The sequence below is a fragment of the Lycorma delicatula genome, chromosome 1 (genome assembly GCF_047948215.1).
Source record: "Lycorma delicatula isolate Av1 chromosome 1, ASM4794821v1, whole genome shotgun sequence".
Lineage (NCBI taxonomy): Eukaryota > Metazoa > Arthropoda > Insecta > Hemiptera > Fulgoridae > Lycorma > Lycorma delicatula.
The window spans coordinates 67,146,378-67,165,680 of record NC_134455.1 but is presented as its reverse complement, the minus strand read 5'-3'; the positions used below and the strand labels follow the sequence as shown (position 1 = coordinate 67,165,680).

Below are 19,303 nucleotides of genomic sequence, written 5' to 3'. Positions count from 1 at the left end.
AAAGTTGCTGAAATTTTTGAAAAATTGAGATAAATTGAAAAGTGACAATACTTTACTTGGTTTAGTTTTTTGTTATTCTTACCGTTTCAAGGTCATAAATACAGTAGCACACTTAAAAAGAATTCTCTGTGTAATTAGATTTTAAGATAAATATGAAATTGGTTAGCTTAAAGCAGAATTGGTTAACCTTATTTTAGGGGTGATTTAAATACATATGTGTAGATACGCAAATCAGATTGTTAATTTAACCTCTGAATGATCTTTTACAGTTTTAATTACTGAACTTTGACGATGGAAGGATAAATTTATCAGATGGTAGACAATAAACCTTCAACAGAGAGCTTAGTTTGCAGTCCCATTTTGAGTTGTTGATTAAATCAGATATTATAGCAGGTATTCATAGCCATGTGGTTATTTACGAATGAACTTAGGAGAGACATCAGTTTTATTTTAATATTTCATTTATTAGTGTTGAATATGTTCTAACATATTTAATTTTCATTGATCTAATTTTTTGTTGCTGTCAGTGTAAAAGAACATGGAGAGACATGTGGTCTTTTTTTGTATTAAATCTATATTCATGTGTGAAGATATCTAGAGAAAATAAGCAAGAAAATCATTATTGTAACAATTTTATTACTGATTATTGACAACAAGAAAATAAATATTATCTTTGCATTTTGTACAAAACTGAAGCAAAAGGCTTTTTCTTCAATCACTTTGTTTATTTTAATTTTTGATCATTATAAAGATTTCTATTCATTTTATTGTTTGTACAGGATTATATATGAACAACAAAATCTGTCTAAAAATACTTGTGAACTTTTTTTAACTAGATAAAGCTATTTATGTGATTGAAAACTTAGCTAAATTTAGTGTTTCTTCACTTTAAATGTTTAACACTTTCAGCGCCAGGCATATATGGCAGTGTTATTGCAGTAGCCCACAACAGATTTCCCATTTCTTTTTCACCAGACCATGTGTATCAATGATATACACAGTCACAGTTTCACCCCAGGCCGTGTGTATCATATTGTCTCATATGTGTTGTCCAAGTTGAGAAGGTTGTGTATCAATATTCTGCATGCTAGCAATGATTTGTGTGGGTTAATGTGTAGGTCTGGGCTGGGGTAAAAGTTATATGCCTTCGGGTTGTAAGTTTTAACACGTTGGTAGCCCTGTCAGCTACACAAAATCAGCTGACTTTTTGAGTCCATGTGTTTAGCATTGCTAGTAAAATTTTGTGGTTATGATTGTTGTTTTGTAGCTTGTGTGTTGCTGTTAATGCAAATAATTTACAGAATATTTACTTTTTTAATTTAATTTTGATATTTAAATTTGTTTGTAATTTTATTTATTCATAAATTTAGTGTGAATGGCAACTAATTATTTAACAGCTATTTTAATATTATATGTAACATATGATTATTAAATAATAGGGAACCCAGCTTATGTTTTATATGCTAAATAGTTTTAAGTGCAATAATAATTATCGTTTTTGAGCATAGGCAGTATTTATATACCATACTTCATTTTTCTAAATATATATATTTTTTTTTTTGTTGTAAATGTTAGTAAGCTATGCATATGCTTTATAAGCCAACAACTTTAAAGATTATTATAAAATAATGAAAAGAGCAAGATTTCATGCAATTTTGTAATTGTAATGTTTTATTATTCTAAATAATACATCATTCTATGAAAATATTAAACGCATCATTTTAAATAATATTTTATGAAAATAGATATGTTTGTTGATAACAGAAAACATAATAGTAATAATAATTTTAAAAATAATAAAGATATGACTCAACAGATACTGAAGTTATTGCTTTCCTCAAGGTTATTGTGCCACATGTATTGTTATACTGAAATATTGCATTATAGATTATTATTAAATCTTTACATTAATTGATATAGTTAAGAAATATAAATACTTTTTTTTTAATGACAAGTGTATAATATATTTATATACTTAATATGTAGTTCAGATTAATATTATTGGTTGGTTAATATTGCTACTTTGATTTATTATCTGTGATGTCATTAATAATACATAAAAAATAATGATTTAATGTAAACTAAAACATATCTTTTTCTGAACCCACTGTAATTTAAATAATTTAACCAATTGATAAAAATACATTTCAGTATTTATGAAAACAGTTGTTAATATTATTAACTGATTTAATGATATCAGTCAAAATTATACTTAGCTTCAGGATAAAAGAAAAAAAATATATATATTTTTTTGAAGCTACAGTCACTGTCTGATTATTCATATTGCTCACTATCCCCACTACAGTACTGCTGCCTGATAAATGGAATATAATGGCATGCTTTGTGCTACGTCCTGCTTATCAGTGAGTGCTTCCCAGTTGCAGCTTTAAGATAGTACAGTTACTTTTTAATATTATTTTGCAGAATTTTTTTTTTGTTTTCCGTACAGCACAGTATCAGTATGTCTGTTGAAAATCAAAAAATTGCATCCAAATCGTCAGTAATAGATCGCCTAAAATATTTATTGGAGACCGGAGAAGGCAGTGATGTAGAGTTCGATGTAGGAGATTACCAGATGTCAGAAAAGGTGAGGTTTGTTTTTTACTTCACTGAAAGTGGTGTAATATCTATGCAATAATTTATTTTACATCTATGCAGTTTGAATTATTTTGGTGTTTTGACTAATAGAAATTAGTTGTGCATATATATCCATGACAATTAATGATGTAAGTATATAAAAAATTTTAATTATTGATTTTAACTTAATCAATTAGCATTTTTTAATTTGATTCGAAGATGAGATGATGATATAGTTATTACTAAAAAGTGATAAATACTTCTTTTTATAGAATATGACACTTAAAAGTGATTATAGAATATTTTTCTACTAATTTTATAAGTTTCTCTATTCATTTATTTTACAAATTACAGTGCAGCCATACATGAAATGAATAAACAATGTATAGTTAAGTATATATTGGACTTAACTATACATGTAGCCTACAGATAGTGTAGATCTTATCTTTTTTAGGCAAGTTTACAATGTGCATATTTAAATAGAAAAAAAAGAATTTTCATTTTGGTACTGAAGCTGTGTATAGCTAAAATAATAGAAATGTAAGTATTTCATATATTATCTGCAGTAGCTTTCACCAGAATTATATTTTATGTATTTTATTATACAGGGATTATGAAATAATTTTAAAATTGTTTACGGCCTTATTATTATTATTTAATGTTTCAGATGATTTGGTAATGCATTATATGTCTTACTAGCAGAAAAGATACCGCTTTGTTACCAACTTTACCATTACAGCATTATAAAGCAAACATTTATATTTAGTGATATTTCAGCAGCTAACAAAACTATGAAAAGTGCCATATACATACTTAATTAATTCTAGAATATATGTCTGTTTAACAGATATTTCTTAAGTCATCTGAATTATTGTTCTCTAGAACTATTTTAAAAATCCAAAGCTAAATTCAATTGGTTGAGAAAAACATTCTCATCACCATTTTCAAGGTTATTATGCCATATGTGTTGCTATACTGGAATATTCTTTAAAAATAATTCAAAAATTCACTTCATGCCACACCTTTGAATATTTTGGGTGTATGCACCTGTTTTTGGATCAATGAATTTATAACTGTGATAAGTATAGATCACTCATACCTACATAGAATATAAAAAATATCGATCAAATATAAATTATTAATAATTGTTTGCATTAATTGATATAGTTAAGAAATATAAATACTTTTTTTTTATGATAACCAGAACTTAACACTCCTACATAAGATTGCAGTGAATGATGGGTTCTTAAGTACTTAAACAGTATTTTTCTTTTGAAGATATTATTGTAAACCAAAATATTCTAGGTGCAGGTTCTCAGTGACATACATTTTGGATAAATACAATAATTTTAATAAAGTTGATTTAGATTATTTAATAGGCCCACTATTCTATCAATTTTGCCACTGTAATTTTTTTTTTAAATCAACAAATAATTGTTTGAATTACAGAAAAGTTATATTAGAGGCCTGTTACCACTTTATTGAGATTCATAAATAGAAAAATAAATTTATAATTTTATATTTTTTCAGCCATTTTTCTTCAGCTACACAAAGCATATTTGACCTTGAATCAGTGTATATGGAAGATGGAATTACTTTTTTATTTATCAGAGCTGTCATATACAAATAAACTACGTGACATTTCTACTTGAAATATTTTACATTTTTTATGAAGCAATATTTCAGCTATTAAAATATTGTTCAATAGCAATAGCAACTTCAATATGCAACTTAAATAGCAATATTGAAGCAATATTTCAATGTTGCTATTGAAATATTTATTACATGTATTTGCATTTCGTTAATGCAAATACATGTAATTGCTATTAAAGAATATTAAAAAATTGGCTTTTTTTGTTTATGGTGCCGTGTATTTCAGTAGATATTTCTCTGTATATAAAAAGAAAGCTGAAAATTCACCCTCCTGTACCATCACCTTTAGTTTCATTAACGTTTTAAAAGCAGTCCTTTAGCAGCTGATGCAGGTGTCATATACCTTTATCTACTATTTTAATATTATAAAATGAGGCTCATTTCACTGATTCACTGATTTCATTGATGATGAGTTTAATTCATTGATTAAACAAAACTTGGTAATTGTTTACTATTACTTAGTAAATTCTAAGTTTTCCCAAATGAAAATATTTTTCTTAATTGTCTTTATTTTAGAATTTAATTTAAGGTTGGAAACAAAAAAAATATCGCAAATGCTTTCTAATCGATATTATTCAGACAGGCTCCCAAGATCTTTATCTACATCAGTTTATTTATCTGCACTGTTTCCTGTGATTTTGTGGTGAATATTCTGTCAAATAATGCACTAGTTGTAGTGGACAAATTATAAATTTGGTATTTCCTTGACTGGTAGCTCTTTTAAAAAAAATTCAGACAAATTACCACCAAAATGATTCCTACAGTGACCATTATGGGACATATCATATACTTAATGCCACACCTTTGAATATTTTGGGTATATACACCTGTTTTTGGATCAATGAATTTATAACTGTGATAAGTATAGATCATTCATACCTACATAGAATATAAAAAATTTGGATCAAGTCTAAAAATATTTATGCTTTTTTTTGCATCTTTCTTGAATTGAATTGGTTAAGATTACTTAAGGAAGGATTGTGATTGAAAATATTTATTCTCTAACAAATAAACATACATATAATGTAAGGTAAGAGAAATTAAATATCTAAAAGATGTGACCTTTTTTCATCAAGTACAACGATTTTGTTAGAACGGCTTAGGGCTTCCAGGAAATGTATTATTTTAGAAATGAAACTTTAGTAATTTAAACTGCCGCTAATCTTTTTAACTATGACAATAAAACAGTATTTCCAAGTTTCAAGAGGAGCGGAGACTTTTATATATTTTCCAGTTATGAACTCATGAAATTATTTTGATTAATCTCATAAATTTCTTGATCTCTGGTGCAGTATCTCTGCCTCTCATCTGGAGATTTTAGGTTCTAGCCATCGGGGATGACTTTTTTCATAAGTTGCAAAATTTGTTATCGTCCGTCATTAACTTTGATCATTAGATTGTAGTTGTATAAATAAATCAGATATAGGACTCCCATAGTAATGCTCACAATTACTGTAAATTATTAATTAATACAAGTCCAGAAAGAAAAATTATTAACCTAAGTTGTTCCCCTGAAGACATTCTAACTTCTTTTTTAAGATTTATTAATAAAATTTATTTTCTTTCAGATTAATGGTCACAAGTTATTGCTTGAGATTGCCAGTCCAGTTTTCAAAGTGATGCTTTCAGGGAATTGGGCTGAAAAAGATAAAGTTAAGATAGAAGATGTTAACCCATCAACATTTAAGATATTAATGAAGTAAGGAAATTTAATTAATATTTTTTGTAGGCTGTCTGTATTTTGTTAATCACTAGAGTTTTAATTGATAAGTTGTTCTTGCTTGTTGCAACCACAATAACTTTCTCCTTAAAGCATTTCAATAGGGACAACACATTTTCGGCGGTGAGGTATGCATTTCTTCAATTGCTTCTTTGCTGTTGTAGTGTGTTTGTTACTATTTCTGTATGAGTGTGTGTCTGTGTGAGTACATTATATTAGTTTGGTGAAAATACCGTGTTGTGTTCAGTTTACAAAAATGTGCAGTCTCATTAAAATGCTTTAATTTTTACATTTTCTGTTGTTAATGGGTTCTATTTTCTTCAGATTACAGTAAGTTAACAGAGAATAGTATTTTAATTCCCTTTTATTATCATGGAAGATGAAAGTAATGAGGTATACAAAAATAAATTGCCTTGTGTAAACTTATCCACGCCAAATAAGGGAAGTAGTGTTTAATGTTTTTAACTTTATGACAAAGGAAGCACAAGGTGGACAGATTTTTACTTCCTTGTATGAAGTAAAGGAAGTGTTGACAAGGAAGTATTGTAATAGCAAAATTTTTGGTCTTCATATTTCATCTCTTTTTTTGTTTTTTTTTTTTTTTTAACTCTTTTTTACTTTTTTGTACGAAGGGTAAGGGAAGTATTGTAATCATGAAACATTTTGGTTTTCATATTTCAACGGAAATATCCATTTTGACCACCCTGAATCCATTTTGACTGATTTCAGCGTGACTTCTGTACGTACGTATATATGTGCGTATGTATCTTGCAAAACTCAAAAATGATTAGCCATAGAATGTTAAAAATTTGGATTTAACAGTGTTGTAACATCTAGTTGTACAACTCCCTTTTTGACTGCAATCGAAATTAAAATTAAAATTTTAATATTTGGATCTTAAAGGAAAGGCACATCAATTTGAATCAGATTTCATCTCCTTTTATTTTTTTAATTTTTTATTTAACTTTTCTTTTTTTAATTTAAATATATTGATTTAATAATTATTAACCTGTGATTGTAAAAAAAAATTACAATAAAAATTATTCAATAACAATAACAAAAATATATATGAAAAAATCTGAAGTTATTAATGGATTCATTGGTTAAAAATATTTGAATTCTTGCGTACGATGAACAACTGATAGTGTTAGGCCATCAGCTTGAAAGTTAATTATGACAATATTCTGCGGTATCTAAGATCTCTTTTTTTTCCTGTTTAGCCTCTGGTAAGATAATTCTTCAGAGGATGAATGAGGATGATATGTATGAGTGTAAATGAAGTGTAGTCTTGTACATTCTCAGTTCGACCATTCCTGAGATGTGTGGTTAATTGAAACCCAACCACCAAAGAACACCGGTATCCACGATCTAGTATTCAAATCCGTGTAAAAATATCTGGCTTTACTAGGACTTGAACGCTGGAACTCTCGACTTCCAAATCAGCTGATTTGGGAAGACGCGTTCACGACTAGACCACCAGACTAGGTGGGTGCGGTATCTAAGATCAGTTTTAATTTACTTCACGCCTAAAGGTGAAACCATGAAAAGTTAAAACTAATATGTCACTGCTATCATTAAAGGCAAAAAACAAGTCCGAAACGTGTTTAAATTTTCAAAAGCTTTGATTTTGTTTCATGGTAACGATTGTCCTCATACTCCCATAATAACAAATTTTTGCCTTCAAGATTTCAGTTTTGAACGCTGGATTATCGGTCGTACAATCCTGATTTGCCTCCAACAAGGAAATTAAATATTTGTTGAAAAATAGACTGAAGTGCATAGAAGGAGAGAGATTATATTGTAAAATAAGGGTAATTTTTTTAAGTGGAAATAAAAATAAACGGTTTTTTAAATTTCGCTTTACTTTTTGACTCTCTTGCGAATATAGCTAGAATAGCTATATTGAAAGGAAAAGTATGATGATCGTATCAAAAATAAGGTAACTGTATTTAAAATCTTACGTTTTATGGTCCATCTAGTTCATCTACACAGAAAAAACATATTTATGTAAATCTGATGTGGACATCGCATGACTTCCTTGTACGCCTATTAAATTACAAGTTCAAATTCTTTTTTAATGAAAAGAACATAAAATTTTATTTTATTAATAACTTCTGATATTTTTTCTTTTTTTTATTGTTATTATTGAATTAATATTTACTGTAAATTTTTTTTTACAATCAGAGGTTAATAATTATTAATAAATCTATATATTTAAATTCAAAAAAAGAAAAGGAGATTACATCGGATTTCAGCCGATGTGCCTTCCCCTCGTAAGATCCAAAATTTCATAAATTAGAATTTTTGATTTTACTATAACTCTGGAACCAATGAAAATAAGTACCACTTATGATATATTGTTGAAAAGCTCTCCGTGAGAGCTTATGACTGCAGTTAAAAAAAAGCCCAAAACAAAATGTTTTGGATTTTGGGCTTTTTGGGACACTTTTGGTCCAGTCGTTTGCAGTTAAAAGAGGAGATGCATAACTAGATGTTACAACAGTCCTAAATCCAATATTTTAACATTCTACGGCTAATCGTTTTTGAGTTATGTGAGATACAACGTACGTACAGAAGTCACGTCGAAACTAGTCAAAATGGATTCAGGGATGGTCAAAATGCATATTTCCATTGAAATTTTTCGCGATTACAATAATTCCTTGTACGAAGTAAAGACATTTTTTTACTTCCTTTACTTCGTACAAGGAAGTAAAAATTAAACCAGTTGAGCAAAAAAAAAAGAAAAATACATTTTTTAAAGGTGGGGAATAAATTTTTTTTAAATTCTAAACATATTCATTCATAGGTTAACGTTTAATTCGACTTTCTCTAAATCCAACCCAACACCCCGTCTAATAAAAGGTAAACAAGAACGTAAAAATTTTCAAAAAGCTTTACTTTGTTTAAGGTCAGAGGTTTATAATTTTGGAAAATTGTAGACATTTTTTGATAAGCCTACATAATATGTTATAGCAAAATACCAAAAAAAATAAAAAAAGATGTATTAAAACCGAACGGAGATGGAGCAAAAAGACAAAAAATACATCATATATTTATAATTCAATTTTAAGAGCTGGGAGTTGATTATTTTGAAAAAAAGTTTTTGATCTTTTTATACAATTTAGGTACAAAATCTGCCAAAGAAAATCTTTTTCAAACGTCTTCTGAAGAAAATCGAAATTGCTTTTTTCGCGATATCTCCAATTCCCTAAAAGAATTCTGAGAAAAAATTAACATGATCAATACCCCACATTTAGATTTTTTTGAGCCAAAATTTGGAGAAAATCGGTTCAATCAATCTGTGATATAAGGCCAAAAGCGTTCAACACAAATTCCTACATACGTAAGCATATACATCCTCCTTAAAAACGTTCAGAAACGTGTCGCCCCGAGCTACGGGAATTTCACTTTGTTGCAATCACATACACGAAAATAAACACACACTTTCAAAATTTGAAGGTATATCAATACTATAAATAAACAATAATAAATCATTAACCCAAACTCATGAAAAAAATACTATAATAAATAATAATATAAATGATCAAGTAAATTTTGATAATAATGAATGGATCTGGGAAATAATAAAATTTATTTAAATTCATAATTAATCATAGTATTACCACCATATATCAGCAATAGATCTCATAAGCCATTGATCGATTTCCAAATTACTCATTGCTGGAGCATATCCAGCTCAAAACGGACGATAAAACGCCAGCTTTCTAAATTTAACTTCTTTCATGGTGGAGAGATGGAGGGTGTTATGCAATAATACACAATAACCAGGAAGAATAAAATTTTTATTAAAAAAAAGAATTATTTTGTAACAATAGTTTGCGAGGATTAGATGAAAATTGTCTTACAACTTCAACTAATTGTTTCTTGTTAGTGTAAACCCATTGAAACCCATTGTTTGTGAATGCTTAACATATTTAGCCCTTTTAACTTGTTTCACCAATGATGTTTTTTAGCCATGTTTCAATTAGATGAAGGAATCTAAATGAACTTAATACTTGTAATGCAGGGTTGTGAAAGCAATATCAGCAGAGCCTTTTTAATAGTCGGGAAAAATGATTTACTCTTTTTTAAAACCTCAATTATGTCTGGTGCTTCCTGTACTCATTCCACATTTTGTACCACAACCTCCTTTCTCCTTTAATGCCTTCTAAACTGTGGAAATTTGCACAAGATGAAGCATTTTCACTCCATTCCTCCAATGAAACGCTTCTCATATTACTCGGATGGAAATTTACCAACGAAAATGCAAGCGATTTTTGTAGAGAAAATCTGACTTCTGAAGATGATAAGATGAAATCCAAGTAAGGAATTATTAGAGATCTCTGAAATTCAGATTTGGATTTTTGGCTAGGTGATTGCTTCTATTCTTCTATCGGCCAGCAATGTGTCTGGCAGTTATATCAACATTCAAATGTTTTGCAATGATGGCTTCTTGTTTTAAAACAGTAGTTATGACGTTCTCCGCACCTTTCTGATGAACTCGTATCATGTCAAGAATTGTTTGAATATGCTGGTTGGCTTTAATTATGTCAAGTGTCTTCAAGTGAAGTGCATTTGCTACGGGTTCCAGTAAAGTGGAATACTTAGCTGACATTAATACTACTGACACAATATATGAAGATCTGCACGCTGCTGTATTTATTTGAAGAACTGCATTTCTCTCTGTAGCTAAGGCCTCTAACCCATTAACAATATTAATGAAGTAACAATTAAAAATAACAGATGCTCTTTTATTACCCTGACCATCTAGTTTCACACAAGTTAGGAACGTTAGCAATAAGCTTGCGTCGTAAAACGGACTCGCAAAAATATGTGATTATCTCCTTGATAGTTCCAGCGCAGTTTAAAATTTCTAGGATTACGTTTAAATCGCTCATGTCAAGGTTAAGCTTGTGAAAAGAGCAATGGAAGTAGAGGCTTTTTTGTTCTTTTGTCTCAAGATAGCCTGCCCACCCCTGTCTTTTCCAGACACTGTGAACATCCTTCGAGCTTAATCTCACATACTTATCAGGGTTCAGTTGTAAATTTGTCACAAAATCTTCAATGGCTTTGGCTATACTCACGGCAATAAGTCCTTCAAGCTCTAAAAAGTCTAAAAGTTCTTTTTCAATTTCGTTGGCCTTTTCAGTGAAGAAACGTAATCCAATAGACAGCTGTTTTTGCAGAAATATCCGCGGTTTCGTCAGCCGCAATAAACGCTAGCTTTTTTTAACTCTTGTGATGATGTGTTCCTGTTTGTAGTGTCACATAGATCAATTACTTCATTTTAGATGATAGGTGATTGGTATAACGCATTTTTCGGTTTAAGTTTTAAACTATCTTTTAGTTGTGAATCACCTGTTTTAATGCGACAAGTACGTCTTCATCCAGATTTTTGTCTGTGAAAAGTAAATCATGTGTGCCGGAAAAAATGATGCAAGAAAGGACTGAGGACAGTACGTTTGGTTTATCTCTATTAACATTCGCGAAGACTGGTGTAGTTGGATGTATACTGGAACGTATCATGAAAGATTTTGCAGATTCCATTGCAGTCTTATGTTCTTGGTGCTGTATATGTCCTTTGCAATAATCGTGCACGTCCTTGTATTTAGTGAAAGGTCTGTTGGAAAAATAACCCCAACTACCTTTCATCGTTCTGGCTGACGGTGGAAATAACACAACATATTTACAGAAAGCACCTTTAAGTTGTCTTGAATAAGCTAGCCATGAGGAATATGCGTCCAACCACTAGTGATTGAATTTTTCTTGAGGTGTGGCAACTGCCGCAAAATAGTAGTTCTTTAATAATTAGTTCTAAGATACGGAAACATTTTTCAAGAAACATTTTTCTTGTCAAATGGCATAATGCTCGCCAGGCTGACGAATTTTACAGTATCATCTTTATGACAACAGTCATCTTCAATTTTACTTTCACTGTACTGCATATTGGTTTGAATCACAGTAGGCCCCACAGTCGCAATGTTGAACCAGAAGGTGCTTGTACTTTCTTGTCGTCTTCCTCATCGCTGCTGCTGGTATTTTTTTTTATGTTTTAAATTCACTGAAAAAAAAATGAATTTAATTTGACCAAACGTTGTTGTGGACACGGACGTGGCATCTGTCTGAATTAGTTTGACAAGAAAGGTTCTAACTGACATTTTGTCAAAATTGTGTTTCATATGGTAATTAACTAAACTAGTCGAGTATTAAAAAATATCATTTTTTTGTTACATTAAAAACTTATGGAAGAATCATCAATAGAAAGTTTTATCAGACGTACACATTTTTTAAAAACTACTTTTTTGACTCGGACTCCATATTAGATATTTCAATAAATCCATATCATAATAATAAATCTGTCATAAGGTAGTTAATTGTTTTGGTTTCCTCACTGACAAATTCAAGACAAACTAGAAACTAGCCAATTTTATTGATATAAAAACCATTTGGCAATTGCCAAAAGCAATATTTGGTAACTAGGCCATGTTTTGAAATATTTTTAATTGTTCATCAAAATTATCGATTATTTAGAAGAATTAAAAAAAAATTATAGACTTAAATATAAAACTTATGTTGAAAGATCCAAAGGAATCCCTTGTGGCATAACATTATCAAGCATGAAAGATAAAAAAAATACAATTACAAATAATATTAGTTTAATAAGAAATTTTAAGTTACGTGCTTTTAAAGGAAGACCCGCGCCTACGTAAACTTACGGTACATACGTTGCAAGTTAAATAAAAACATGTAATAAACGTCACAGCAGACTACTTACCAAAAAAATGTTCTAATATCCACTCGTTATAATAAGTGAAAGGCAGAGGGCTGGCATGTAAAAACAAACTTTACAGTCGTAAAAAACTGCATATACTACTTACACACTGTGTGAAGGTAACAACTGCACTGACTTGCCAAAAATGCATGCGCTCTTGTATACTTGCAAATAGTTGCTCGAGTATTTCATGTCATGAAATAAGACGAGAGTGACGAGACTATTCTAGAAGACTCTTGTTGTCGCAAGTAAGATGGCAGCGGATTGTATCAGTAGTTCCTAAATCTTCTCACTGTTGGTGCGGGTGTCTATTTTGCAATTAATTTTTTTTTTAATGTTGTTTAATTTTATATTTTTCAAAAATCTGTTATTTATGTAAATGTTTTTAGATCTTTTCCATCTAGGAAGTAGGGTAGCTGCCCTCCAGACTTTCCACTTGATTTATTCATGGCCCATTGAGAATATTTTTCTAAAAATTTTAACAATTGACTACTTTATAATTTTATATTTTTTCCCGAAATGAAGCAGTGCGCATTGCGAGATTGTTCGTGGATTTTAAAAAAGGAAAAAAGTAGAAGAGTTGTTTTTTGTTGGAATGATATTTATAATAATTCTACTGCTATGATGGTTATCAAGAACGTATTCTTTATGCTTTGATAATAAAATTATTGATAATTTTTTCCTAAAAAACTTTTGTGTTTAATAAAGAAATACTATATTCATGTGAACATTGATGCTCCATTTTCTTTTACTGCTTTTATTATAGATTTTGGTACTTACCAGTTATACAGGACCCCTACTGAAATAGTTTTTATGCGTTTTAATTGTTCTAGTAAATTTGCATCATTTATCTATTAGTTTATTATTTATGATATCAACATAAACTACGCTCGCTTCGTTCACTAACCTCATCTGATTAACGTTAAAAATAAAAGTTATGAACTAATAGATAAGCTAATAAATAATAAACTAATAGATAAATGATGCAAAATTACTAGAACAAGTAAAATGAAAAAACAATTTGATTTCAGTAGGGGTCCCGTATAACCGATAAGTACCTTTTTTATTTATTTACTGTTTCAAATGTATGTTGGAATGAAAACAATGAAATAAATTTTGGTATAAAGATTTTTTAGAAATGTAAAAAGTTATTTGTGCAAGTAAAATTGTTAATTTATACATTTTTTTCTTGGGTGTTTCTTGCAGTTACCTGCCCAGAAATTATGTATGATAATTTTTGAGATGAAACTAACAGCTTTGTATAACACTAATTTTAGTATTTTTTACAGAATTAAAAAATGTAATTATTTTCTTCTCTTACCAAAAACTCTTAAAACAACTGAATTTGCTAAACAGCTATTATAACAAATTAATTCAGTTTTATTTTTCTTTTGAACATGTGCATTTTCAATGAAATCAGCATTGATCTTATTTAGTCAAATTGTTCATGTGCGTTTTAACTTTGCGTAGGTATATTTACACTGATGAAATCTCATTTGATACGATGGAAACAGCAATTTCAGTATATAAGGCATGTGAGAAATATGATCTAGTACATCTGAAGAAAGTATCATCAGAATACATTTCATCAAACGTGGTACCTGACAATGTCTGTAGTGTACTAGAATTTTCATTGCATTATAAAGATGGAAGTGTAACCGGTAAATGTTTTAATATAATAAAAACAAAGACCGATGCTGTACTTGCCACTTCCGACTTTTTGAATTGTGATTTAGAGACTCTTAATAACATAGTCACGCAAACTGTATTTAATGTGAGTGAACTGGATTTATTCAAAGCTATTGAAAACTGGGCTCTCTGTTATTCTAAAAAACTTGGTAAGTTAACACATTTAAATATGACTATATTGATCTTACTAGATTGTGAATAAGTGTAACACCATTGGGGTGTTTACTGTTTATTAAAATATTAAAAACTATAGTATAGTAATCCGTCATTTGACGCACTTAACTGGTTTCACAGAAACTTTTCATTAAATCACACTCATATAACGTACAAAAAAAGAAGTTAGATTCAGAAAACATTTTTGTTTTAAATTACAACAACAAAATTAAATACGCAATATGAATATTTTTTATTTAAATCAGATAATTCTTGTAACTTAAGAAAACATGCTAATTATTAATTAAAACAATTAAATATTTAATTTTTAATCGAAACTACTAATTATGAAATTATAAATTTAAATACTGTACTTACATTTCAATACGTATACATACAATACGTATACATACTACAAGTGAATAGAAAAGATTTTTAATCCTCCTCTTAGTCTTCGTCACTTGAAATCCCTTGGTCATCATTTGTAGGATTATCATGATATAGTTTTGCTGGTTTAGTTATAAAGAAATCAATAATAATACTTTGTTTATCGCTGTGCTGCAATTTTTGATTTAGTTGTTTGGTATGGATGATAAACTTATTTGCAAATTTTCCAAAAAAAGTTACTTCTATTGAGGAATTATTCTCTCTAAAAAAGCTTGCTATTTTTCTTTTTAAACTTAAATATTTTTTTCAACCAAATTCTTTCATGGGTTCATTACAATCAGAATTTTTGACATTATCACCGTCACTTGCATTTGGTTCAGTCCATGTAATAATTGAACCGATATCTACGAATCTAAATAGATTCATTTTCAATTATTCAACAATTTGGTCTTCAATCATATCACTAAAGCTCTCTACATCCAAAGTTTTTGCAACATTTATTATACGATTTAGTTCATCATTCACTGGATTTACAGAATTATGATTACGAACGGCTTCAGGCCATATTTTCTTCCAACAAGCATTTAGTGTAGATAGTTTTAATTACTTTATGGACTGATAAACAGATTTACACAATTCAATATTAAAAATTATGTTTGGATTAAATTCTAATTTTTCCAAAATCATTCCAAATGTTCGACGAATGCATGATATAATTATTTTTAGTATTCATCGATCGAGTGGTTTAATAACTGATGTAGTATTAAGCGGCAATATGGTAGTTTAATATTTGAATGGTTTAAATTTTGTGGTTGACCTGAAGCATTATCAATAATTAGTAAAATTTTGAAGTCGGTATTTTTTTTCTTTTGCAACTTTCTACTTCAGGAGCAAAGCAGCTAAAAAAACCAATTTTTAAGTTCGTTTGCTGTAACCCATGCCTTTTTGTTGGCCTGCCAATAAACAGGTGGGGTTGGCTTGTTTAATCCTTTCATAGCGCGAGGATTTTGGTTTCGGTTAATTAATACTGGTTTTACCATGTAATCATCTGACGCATTACTGGAAAAGATTAAAGTAATTCTATCTATGAAAGTTTTAAAGTAAGGAGCTGATTTTTAATTTTTTAAATGTAGATGCGATTTGGCATCTTTTTCCAAATTAGTTCTGATTCTAATACCTTTAAATGCACTCTCATTATTGGCCATCAATATTCTTTAAAGTACAGAAGACTCAAAAACACTTGTGTGACTTTAGCCGATTATTTATTGCAATCATAAAAGTAATCATAGATTCATTGACATTCATCTGTGATATAATAGGGCTTATTCTTTATGGATTATTTGACTATTAGAATTATTCTGCCAAGGAACTCAATGGCAAGGCATATTGTCTTGTTGGCATTAATTATTGTTTTTCCAAAACATGTGATGCTGTCTAATTTGTTGGCTGTAAGAGTGATCTTCCTGATCTTTTTCTTTAATTATATAAATTCTTGTGTGCAAAATTTTTAATTTTTTTTATCAACTTCTAGGAATATTGATATATCAAAGTTCTTTACAACAAAAAATTTTATCTTCTTTTTTTTGTTTATTTTTTTTCGTTTTTTAGGAATGCCTCTTGGTAATGTTACTAAGAATTTGACTTTTGCTACAAGTAATGTGCGATATCTGTCAATGACAGCAAATGAATTTTCTAAAGGACCTGGAGTTTCCGAATTGCTTACTATAACAGAACGATTTAGTTTGTTAATGAATATTATAAATCGAAATTCTATGCCTCTATCCGAGAGATTTAATCAGCAAACAGATACCCGCAAGAGTAAGTCAAACATGTTACATTTATGAAGAATTATCTTATAGTTAGTTTATTTTTTGGTAGGTCAATTTATTTAAAAATAAAGGCTTCAAAAAATAAGAGAAGCCGAGTTGAAGCACGGTACCGTATAGGGTAAGGGAGGCAGCCTTTTTGCTGAGGGTGACCTTGCACGGCCACATCGGCTGCGTCGAGCCATTTCGATGACGTAAGAAGGACCCCCGAGGAATGAGGGTAGGGCGCGCTGACTTGAGGGGGTATGCGTGGGTGTATACTCGGACCCCAAGTAGGGTAGGAATTTGAAGGATAGCGCTCCTAACGCGTAAGGTATAACGGTTTTTCAGAAGAGGGGATCGGGATGTACCAATGATCAAAGAGGGACCCCGATGGGAGGTCAGAAGAGGCTGGATTTAGGATGGGCAGTCTACGCCACGACACACGGGTTCGACCGAGAAACCTAACCCGCATACATGCTTCAACTGGTGCATCGTATGTTGAGGGTCAACATGTTCACACAACCGGGAAAAGCAATGCACTTCGTTTTTTAAGGAGAAAACGTGAATTTTGTCGATTTACACCATGATTCTAAGCGGGAATTGTGTTTCGGAACAGCCTCTCGTCTTCTAGGCGGTCACCGGTCGCCCCTTGTTTTGTTTAAAAAAGATCAATTTATTTGATGTTTTATGTTTATCTTTTTATTTCTAATTATTTACATAGTCATTGCAATATTTGGTGATGTAATTTTCCTTTTTAATAAAATTAATTTGTACAACTGTGCCTATCATCCTATAATTTACCAGAAGTCATAATCCATGAATTCAGTTCCCAAATCTGGTATTTATTATTCAACACTTTTGCTACTACATCACCTCATCTGCTCATGGAATGGCTACTTACTTAATTTTTACAGTTTAGCCTTCGGAACCATCAAAAAGTATTACTACAAAGATGAATGAGGACGATATGTAAAAATGTAAATCATGTGTAGGCTTGTGCAGTCTCAGGTCGACCATTCCTGAGATGTGTGGTTAATTGAAACCCCAACTACCAAAGAACACTGGTATCCACTATCCGGTAATCAAATCAGCCTTTACTAGGATTTGAACCTTTCAACTCTCAATTTCGAAATTAATTGATTTGCAACGACGAGTTCACCACTAGACCAACCCGTTGGGTTATGGAATGGCTACTGCCTGATGCTATATGTACAGTTATATAGTTTGGTTGATTTTAGTTTTAATAGTGGTAGACTGGTAGATAGTAATATAGGTATAAGATAAGGAAGTAGTTTATCATCTATTCTTTTTAATATTTACGTAAAAGTAATATTACACAAAAGTAATCTTTATTTTGTTATAAAGCATAAAATTTGGTAAAATAGAAGTAAAAATAAAGAACGAGATAAATGATAAAAATTTCTACTAAAATTTTAACTACGTTACTTTTTTTTTACAGTACTTTAATTTTTTTTATTAATTAAGCTATCGCATAGTAATGAAACTTCAACATTATTAAATTTAAAAATAAATTTAGAAGGTAATTTTTTAGAATGATCTTAAGTGAAATTAGCAGTAATGTGGATGAAAATTTATTAATTTTACGACGTTTTGATTTTTTAAATCATGTTTCATCAGACAGCTCAATATTTAATGAAAATAAATATAAACCATGCTGCATATAATTAATCAATAATCCCAGTACAAGAATATAACAATCACAAACTGATAATAGTCATATTAATGAAATTTCATCCATATTCCTGCTAATTTTAACTTAAATAAATTAGTTATATTTATATGTTTTCCATTTATTACAGATCAGTTCCACGACAGGACAACGCCTTCGGGTCAACTAGTAAGTTTATATAATTTTATATTTAACGTTTATTAGACAAGATTAGCGAACGAAGCAAGTAGGTAATGGCGTTTCCATGCAATGAATTTCACGTGATTTCAATGTAAGCTAACTAAAGTTAATCTAATGTTCGCTAATCTTTTCTAATTACCATTAAATAAATATATAAGTTATTTACACAATGGTACGTAGGTTTTTCTTATGATATAAATTATTTTTTTTAAAAATGTCACAAAAAATAGTTGTACAGTACAGAATTCAGAGAAATTTTAGAACAAATTATTAGGTGTGATATTTTCTTTTGACAGTGAAGATGAGAGTTAATTATAATTACATGATGAACTACTGAGTGCAGTGACGATGAACTATGACCATTATAAACTCTTTCTTTCAGAAAGATCATCATTTATATAACATTAAGTCACATAATATCTATGTATCTGGGTCTTGTGCGCAGGATCCTGTAACTTTGGTTTCTGCATCTTAATTCCTGATGTCTGATGCATTGAATGATAATAATAATAATTGTCGAGTTACTAGCAGTAAAAATATATGTGAAAGATTTTATCAAACTTGACAAACTCACACAGGAGTATGTATCCACTACTTTGGAACAACTTTGTGTAGTAAATGAATCCATTACAAATAATGCAATCATAAAATCAGGGGTGGAGGAAATACAAGTA

At 29.8% G+C, this 19,303-nt stretch overlaps 1 protein-coding gene across 17 annotated transcripts in view; it reads left to right on the top strand.

The window, feature by feature from the left end:
* Positions 1–2,304: 2,304 nt before the first annotated feature.
* Positions 2,305–19,303, top strand: part of LOC142319079 (BTB/POZ domain-containing protein 6-like) — a 53,336-nt gene continuing 36,337 nt past the window's right edge. For 8 of the 17 annotated variants that reach the window (XM_075356055.1, XM_075356073.1, XM_075356065.1 and 5 more), the window contains exons 1-5: positions 2,306–2,587; positions 5,799–5,929; positions 14,193–14,560; positions 16,560–16,769; positions 18,580–18,617. In XM_075356055.1, the coding sequence (XP_075212170.1) occupies positions 2,462–2,587; positions 5,799–5,929; positions 14,193–14,560; positions 16,560–16,769; positions 18,580–18,617 (873 nt within the window). In that variant the 5' untranslated portion in view covers positions 2,306–2,461. Of the gene's footprint in view, positions 2,588–5,798; positions 5,930–14,192; positions 14,561–16,559; positions 16,770–18,579; positions 18,618–19,303 lie in introns of all 17 variants that reach the window. The other 9 variants (XM_075355986.1, XM_075356013.1, XM_075355977.1 and 6 more) reach the window with 2 other exon arrangements.